Raw genomic sequence first — 9105 nt, 5'->3', positions numbered from 1 at the left:
AAATTATATCCAGCACACTGGACATTGTCAGCTTGATTGGACGGATGAGCTAAGGTTATTTTTGTCAATCAATAAAAAGTTTCCGACGTTGTTTATCAACAGCTATATATAAAGTTGGTAGTAGTGGTGGAACAGAAACTGAACCAGAATTGATTTAGTCAAAATCATATTGAAAAAGATTAAAATTGGAATCAGCTTCAAACTGGATTGAAATCGTTCTTCTACGATTTGGTTTAGGTTTATAATTTTTAGAAACTGTGAATCGGCAGTTTCGAACAGGATTAAATTAGTGATTTAAATATAAAAAAATCAATAAATACCTCACTTCACTTCTAATTCATATATATATATATATATATAATTCTCTATACAACTATTCTCTATACTCTATTTAATTTTTAATACTCTTTCAATTTCTCTCAAATTTTCTAAATAATTATTTTCTACATTCTTTTTAATTCTCAGTACTTTCACAATCCCTCTACTTTATTATTTTATATGCTCACTGAAATTTTTAATACTATTTCAATTACTCTGTTATTATTTTATATCTTCAATAAAATTTTCAATACCCTCTATTTTGATTTTTTTCTTTTATATTTTTTTAATTATCAATTATCCTATAATTTTTTAAAAAATAACAAGTAATGCTCAATTCAATTCAATTCAACTCAACTCAACTAAGCTTTTATTTCAAAAATTTATTGGGATCAAGTATATGGATTCTCTTTCTCAACTCTAAATAGTTTTTGGTTAAATCATCGAAAATGTGTAATGCTTCTAGATCATATTGTACTATTATCCTTAAAGTCAGTTTAGGTCTACCTATTTTTATTTTTTTTTATCCTATAACCCAATGTGCTCTACTTGTCTAACTGAAGTTTTCCTATGTCTACGTTTCATATGACCAAACCAGCTCAATCTCCTTTCTCTCAACTTATAACTGAAAATTTTAATTTCTCTAAATCCTAAAGAGATACATAGGCAAAATTAAGTTCATGCACATTTTTCTATTTTTTTTAAATTAATTTCATCTCTAGTTTTTTAATAAGTTCAAGTATTTGTTTATTAAATTTCTCTTCAAAATAAGTTATTTTTATTTATTTTTTTTCTTATTTTATTTTGATTGAAAGATTTCTAAGAAAAATTAAAATATTTTTACAAATATAACTTAAATTATAAATCAATAAAATTTTCTTCTAATTTTTTCATTTAAGTCGCTCTTCAACTGCCCCTAAATCATTTTTAAACCGTACTCCAAACCATTTTGAACTGTCATTTTTCGAACCGTCCTTTAAACCATTTTAAACCGGGGCTCGAACTGGAACCCATGGTTTAGGAATCATCTTCCAAACTATCCCATAATGGTTTGGTTCAGGTTTATGATTTCATTGAACCTAAACCAACGATTCAGGAACCGTGGCCTCCCCTAGTTAGTAGAAAATATAGCTAACACATTCTATTGACCATCGGTTACTTTTTTAAAAGGTTAATTAAATATATGGATTTAACTATTTGAATCGCTATCAACTATTGGCCGAATCAAATAGCACCTAAAGGCGCAAAGATACAACAGGGAACGAAGGCCAAAGGCAAGAAGGGCATAACAATACATGCAGGCTCTATCAACACTTCATTATTCGGTTTAAATCGAACACATCGAGCTGAATTGCTTTAATTTGATAATTCGATTCGATTTTTAAAATAATTTGATTTGGTTCGATTTTATATTATAAAAATTTCGATTATTTCGGTTCAGTTTTGAAGAGAAAAAATCGGTTAAATCAAATCAAATCAAATAGTAATTTTATATAGTCAAATCGAACTAAATCGAATTGAACTGATTTTTGAATTGATTTATTTTTATGGGAAATTTATGAATTATATGTAATTATATATATTGTTTAATTTCATTGATTAATGGTTATTAGGCTCAAACCAAAGTCAAAATTAGATCAAATAACTTGAAAATCAAGTCTAAATTAAAAAAGTAATCAAAAATCAAAATCGATATGTTTGAACCAAATCAAACCGAAATAGAGCGATTCTATTTGATTCTATTTTTCATCTATTTCGGTTCAATTCGATTTCTAAAATATATAATTCAATTTTTATTATTTAATTCATTTTGTTCGGTTCGGTTTGAACAGAATGCTCACGGTTCATGATGTAAAACTACAATCCAATTCAGATGACCGATATCATAACTGCCTAGTAGTGTCGAAGGTTAAATATATCAGGGTTTTTGAATTGATGCAATGCTGGAAAGGTATGAGATTTTCAGATGAAACATATGCGCTTATAGTCGCAAACTTGGAAAAACAAGACATAAGTAGATGCCATCTATGATAAATTATCAGCACAATGGATTGTAAGGGGGGAAAACTTTCATTTTCCCGTGTAATGGATGCATGATAGTTTCTCTTTGAACCATACACTCACAATAAGTTGAGGAAGTTCAGATATCACATATATAGTAAATTAGGCATATTAAGCTTATGTACAGTCGAGCATAATTAGTAAATCTTCTCAACAGTTCAACTATTATGAACATGGACATTTTGCAAAAAGTAGAGTAATTCTGTCAGACTGGATGTAAACCTCATTTGTCAGTGGCCCCATGAATTGAAAAATAATTGGCAAAAATCTAAGTTCTTTAAGTTCTCATGAGAGGTGTCTCAGCAGCTGGGAGCCGGCCTCATTTTCTGCATTTTTCAAGCTCAGACCATCCTGAAATCCTTTCCATTCTTTTAAGCTCTGATACCCAGACCAGGATGATTCAGGCAGGTTCCCCTGTTAAAGGAAGTGATGGAACCATTTCATAATTCTATTTGTTGAGAGAATACTTGAATCCTACACAATATACCATGTAAAATATTACTCAATTTGGGGTTACAATGACATCTCCCAGGGCTGGGGCCAATCTAGCTTAATCACTAGCTTACTTCTAAACATAAGCAAATCAATAACGGTTGAACTCTAGATGGATTGGTTCTTAACTGTTTACATCAACTCTAAGCTCAATCCAAATTCCCTTTTGCTGAAACCAAAAGGTGACATGCACAGTTCATTAGTTCTTCAGGCCTCCCAAATATGGCCATAACCTAAACGAAAAATTTGTTCTCATTAGAACCAAAGTTAGGCAAACAATAAAAGGAGTCTACACAGAAACTTAATGATGAAGAACAAAAGTTGTCATGATTAAACATCTGTTAACCAAAATTTCGTATGCAATAAAAGGATTTCAAGAAGAAACATAATGATGAAGAATAAAAGCTGTCATGAATGAACATCTGTGTATCCAGTCCTGCCATTAGCAAGATGTAGCATAATAACTGATCTGCAGTCCAATTGAAGGATTCTTCTTCAATAGAGAAATTTTCACTTTTGCATGGTCAATTAGCAGTTTAGCACCAAATAAACATAATATAACTATGACTATATGACCATTTAATGAATTACAGGTACTTCTCTAAAATTAAAAAAAAAAAAAAGTTTATTTCTTATGTTTGAAATACCATACAACTGAACAGAAGTGACTATTAGTTTCAATTTTAGGCCAAAAAATTGCTCCATATCAAATACAATATAGGCTGGAAGTCAGATAGTGTAAAGAGAAATACCTCATTTGTGGAGTGCCTTCGTCCTTCATCATACCGTCTTTGTTTCTTGAGGCAGAATCCTATCTGGATTTTTATTTAAGAGACGTCAAGATAGGGAATATTAGCAATAAAGGGCCAATACTTTCCTTTCTTTTTTGTGCAACGTTTCTGCAGAAGAGGGCACCCTGTGATACACAATAATCCAAGTGTGGCAAGAAGGCCCTCTTTTGGCAAGGATCGGAGTTTAGGGCAATCCCATATCCATAATCTTTCAAGTGAGGTGAGGTTGTGAAGACCCCTGGATATGGATTTCAGATTCTCAAGACGTTGGACTGAAAGACTGGTTAGGGAAGAGGGAAGCAGTTTTCCCTCTTCATCTGGAAAGGAAACCATATCTGTACTAGGACTTGTACCTATGATTGTTAAATCTATAAGTGAGGAGAGTCTTTCAAGTCTCCACTCTGACACTGGCTGTGTCAGATTCTTGCATTCACAAATTACAAGATTGATTACGTTTGAGGGCAAACCCTCTTTTGGAAACGACACCAATCCTCCACAATTCACCACCTCTAGAGATACAAGAGATTTCAGATTTTGCATCTGATTAGGTAGTGACTTCAAATTCTCACAGTATGCAATGGAAAAAGAGCGAAGATTGGGGATGGCCAATCCACTTTCTGGGAAAGACTCTAACTTGGGAGAGCCGAATATTACTAATGTAGTGAGGTGAGAGAACCCATCATCAAGCGACTCCAATAATTGTGTTGTCCAATAGCAAAATTCAATACTCTTAACTGAATGAGGAAATTCACCAACTGGAAGGGATGTAAGAGACGGACATCTCCTGAAACTCAAATTCTCGAAATAAGTTTTCTCATTGCCAGTATTACTGACTTGCATAATGCTCTCCGGCACGGACTCCACAGAATCACAAAATTGAATATGGAGACTTCTAACACTACAGGGTAAACCTACAGCTGGAAATGACCCAAGTTTTGGACAAAAAATGATGCTCAAATTTCTGAGAGATGTGAGGCTGTGCAGCCTATATGGCAGATTCTCTAATTCAACACAATTACTTAAGCTCAAAACTTCAAGATTACAAGGCAAAAGCCCTTCCTCTCTTGTTACCAATGACACAAGCTTTCTACAGTCTCTGATCCGCAAATTGCTCAGACAAGAGAGCTTGTCCAAATTAGTCAAACCATGCCATAAGTACATCAGTTCACCGCAATCATCAATCACCAGATCTTCGAGTGCCACCAAGGCCTGTGTAACCATTTCATCTAAACTTGCAAGCCCAGAAATTCTCTTAATTTCTAAGGTTAAAGCCACACGATGCAAGGGTCACTAGAAGGCTAAAGCCACACGTTTTGGGACAGCCATGTCCACTTGGTTACTTTCCTTTGCAAGCAAGATAAGAAAGGGAAGTTATGAGGAAAGAGGATCTTTCATTTAATATTGGAAAAATTATTATTTAATCTAAATATTTTAATAAAATTAATTATTTTATTTTATATAATTTAATTTTTTATTTTTAATTTATAAATTATTTAACCTCTTCTGTTAAATTTTTTTGGTAATCAAGTTAGTTAAAAAAGAGAAATTTTCTAATTTTTTATTAAATTAGAAATCGAGTATGAGACTTTATAGATTTAAAAGTAATTTTAATATTATTGTATTAAAAGTTATTGATAATAAAGCACACTTTATTTGCTGTATGTAAATAATATTTAATTGAAAATTAAGCACAAATAATTGCTCACTAATTATGTAGAGCTCAACTAGAGCAAATTTTTTTTTTTTTTCTTGTTTATGTAGGAAGTCCTTCTCTTTATATTTATATTACTCGCTCTATCTATTTTTATCTATTATATATAAATTTTACGTGATAATTAAAAAAATATATCAGATAATCTCATTTTTATAAAAATATATTAATAATTGATTAAATTATCTAAAAAAATTCTATAAATATTTATTATAATATTAATAAAAGGTAAAATTAAAAAAAAAATAGTTAATAATCCTTATTTTTTAAATTTAATATGATAAGTAAGTTAAATAAGGGAAAAATCAATAAAAATGGATAGAAAAAATATTATTTTTTATTTCTTTGAAAGTCAAATAGTATTTAATAGGGGAAAATGAAGGATTTTGACAAGAAGCTTCAAATTGAGGGCTGAGAACACAATATAACTGCTCATCATCAGCTTTTATGCTGGTGAGTATGCTTTGTCCTTTATGCCCACTGACTTTGGCCAACAGTTTTTGCACCCTCTGGATGATTGCTCCATGCAAATGGAGTGGAAGCAACTATTTTATGTATAATTAGGGATTTAATGTAATTGAAATTTCTATATAAAATTTTCCAAATTCCCAATTTTCTTTCTAGGACCTCAGTCATACTTGTGTGACCTCAATTAATTTAAAATTAAAATTTATTTTTTATTACTACTTATAAAATTATTATCCTGACCACTAAAAATTTATGATAATTAAAAATAAAAACAAATATTATCTTAATGTAATAATTTTTTTATTTTTTATAATTAATTTTGATTAGAATTTAAATTCTGTAACTATTATGAATATTTAAGTATAGAATTTTCAATCGAAAAAAGATAAAATGAGCGAGATATATTAAATAAAAAAGACTCAAAAATTCAATATAAGCAAATATTTTTTTTTATAAAATTCATCAAGAAAAATTCTTTGAACGTTAAGTTTAATCAACTCTTCAATGATGAAACCAGCTCACATCCTTAGGATCCTTAGTATAATGAGGTTTGATGATCAAGTTTCTTCATCATAATGAAAAATATCATGCTTATGGTCCTTTTTTATTTTTTAATTTTTTTGAAAAAAGAAATTCATTGACTAATAGCCAGATAAATGGAAAGAAAATTAAAGGTTTGTTTATCTTTGAATTTTTTTTAAAAAACTTTAATTTTTATTTATTAAAAGTAAAGAAAATATGAAAATATGTTAAATTATGAATAATAGAAAATAAATGTCCAATTTAAAATTAAAAAATTATTCATATCTTTTCTACTAAAGATATTATAAAATATATTTAAAATTTATTTTACTTTTAATTTTTTAAAGTTTATTATCTATTTTATAAATATAAATATATAAAATTTATATAAAATTTATATAAAATTTATATATTTAATTGATAAGTCTCACAATATATTTTATATTTTGAGTTCATATTAAATCGGATTTAAGATAAGAAAAAATCGATTTTCGAAGTGTTGAGTCAACACTAAATTTAAAAAAAAAAATTCATTAATTAAAAATAATAAAATAAAAATATTATAATTTTTTTAAAAACATAAATATAGATAATTAAAATCTTATATTCAAAACTAATATGTGCAAAAGAGAATAATCGTTACACTTTCATCTTCTTTTTATCTAAATCTGATTTATTATAAATTTAAAATATAAATATATATAATTTATATATTTAATTGATAAGTCACACTATATATTTTATGTTTTGAGTTCATTTTAAATCGGATTTGAGATAAGAAAAAATCGATTTTCGAAGTATTGAGTCAACACTAAAATTAAAAAAAAAATTCATTAATTAAAAATAATAAAATAAATATATTATAATTTTTTAAAAAATATAAATATAGATAATTACTTATATTCAAAACTCATCTGTGTAAAGGAGAATAATCCTTACATTTTGATCTTCTTGTGCTATATGCAGTCATTGGTGGAGTGTTAAACTAAAATTTGATTCAATTTATGAAGTAAATAATGTACCAAAGAATGTGAATACACACAAAAGTCCAACTAAGTAGCATAAGCAATTTGATTCCTTGAAAATGTTTTTAAAGATTTGAATAAGGATATAGAAACAAAAATTAGCCAGAAATTTTTAATTCATGTATAACTGAAAATATTATAAAATATATTTGATATACATAAAAATAATAATAAATTATTATTTAATTTTTTTATTTTAATAAAATTAATTATTTGATCATTTTATTTTAAAAAATATATTAATTAGTCCCTTTATATGTTAATACTGTTTATGTATTTTTTTTTCCAATTTAATTATTATATCTCTATAATTTAAATAAAAAATTATTTAGTTTCGTAATTTTATATTTACCAACTATTTAGTCCCTGAATACAACTATTATCTTTTCTTTGACTAACTTGACTAATTAGAAAAGTTAACAGGAAACTAAATAATTCATAAACTAAAATTAGAGAATTAAATAATATATTTTTTAAAATAAAGATATTAAATATTTAATTTTATTAAAATATAAGGACTAAATAATAATTTTTTTTTCTTATAAATAAGTAAATTCTCATTAAATATAAATAATCGATCTACACGACAATTGAAAGCCCTAAATAATTTTTTGAACTCAGATGCATTACCTTTTACATATTGTCGAAAAGGTATGATAAAGAGTTTGTCACGACCCAACCTATGGGTTGGACCGGTACTAGGACTTGGGTCAGCCTAAAGCCCTCGAGGCCCATAGTAAGCCTAACTATTCCTCGACCCAACTCTAAGGCCCATTTGGGCTCAATTTCAAGAATTCAACCGAACAGAGTCCGGCCATAAAATAGACCTTTCAACGGGGAGTTTTTGACTTACCCGACCTGTAAACACAATATATAATCAATTGGGGAGCTCAGCTCACCCTCCACATACTCAAATGTCATAAAAAATAAATGGGAGCTCAGCTCCCTCATCCAGTCCAACATACATGCATATAATAAGTTTACAGGTCCAACATGGTAGTTATATTACAGACCCAAATCAAATAAATATTTTTAACACATGCGAAAATTCTAGGAGTTAATAGAATTATACAAATATTAATAAACGATCTGCAAAGAAGAAAAGCAGGTTAACCACAACAAATATCCTCCTGTAGTCTGGAAAAATAATGAACAGGAGTGAGCGTTCAACTCAGAGAGTAAAATATCAATTTTAACCATAATCTCTATAGCTATCTAAAGCTAATGCACCCTGTGAAGTGAAATATAGCATCGTCATAATTTTCATACAAATCACATCAAAAAGGCAATTTGGAGCACTCACACACCCGATAATATCAAACAATACATATATGGGAGTTGATCCCCTATACAGCCCTCTTAATCCAACCTGTGCCAACGAAGAACTCAAGCCGGACTTTCGCTTAATAAACCAAATTGGGGTCCCAGCGAAGAACTCAAGCCGTGTCTACCCCGAAGGACTGGGTCCCAGCGAAGATCTCAAGCCGTGTTTACCCATCCTGTCCATAGCCAACACCACACCACACGCATGTCAACTCACGCACACTGCTCCAAATTACCACAACAATATCCATGACACTTTAACAATTATGAATGCAACATAAAACGTGCCTAGAGTTTAACTACATAGATATATACATATAAGTGATACATGGGCATGCTTGAACATATAATAATATCGAAATTACAATTAAAATTAATATTTTACTCACAGACT

At 29.0% G+C, this 9105-nt stretch overlaps 1 protein-coding gene across 6 annotated transcripts; it reads right to left on the bottom strand.

Moving 5' to 3' along the window:
- Positions 1-2367: 2367 nt before the first annotated feature.
- Positions 2368-5057, bottom strand: LOC110667981 (putative disease resistance protein At3g14460). Of its 6 annotated transcripts, none has more exons than XM_058150998.1 (3): positions 3624-5056; positions 3001-3104; positions 2368-2853 (listed from the first exon to the last, which is right to left on the bottom strand). In XM_058150998.1, the coding sequence occupies exon 1, from the start codon at positions 4881-4883 to the stop codon at positions 3699-3701; it is 1185 nt and encodes a 394-aa protein (XP_058006981.1). In that variant the 5' UTR covers positions 4884-5056; the 3' UTR covers positions 2368-2853; positions 3001-3104; positions 3624-3698. The 6 variants fall into 6 exon arrangements, with proteins under 6 accessions (XP_058006981.1, XP_058006982.1, XP_058006983.1 ...); XM_058150999.1 differs by having other exon boundaries at positions 2368-2793; XM_058151000.1 differs by having other exon boundaries at positions 2368-3040; positions 3624-5057.
- Between the last annotated feature and the right edge of the window lie 4048 nt (positions 5058-9105).

Source organism: Hevea brasiliensis, chromosome 8 (assembly GCF_030052815.1).
Source record: "Hevea brasiliensis isolate MT/VB/25A 57/8 chromosome 8, ASM3005281v1, whole genome shotgun sequence".
NCBI classification, from domain to species: Eukaryota; Viridiplantae; Streptophyta; class Magnoliopsida; order Malpighiales; family Euphorbiaceae; genus Hevea; species Hevea brasiliensis.
Note: the sequence above shows the minus strand (reverse complement) of the source record. Positions and strands in the feature narration are given on the sequence as shown.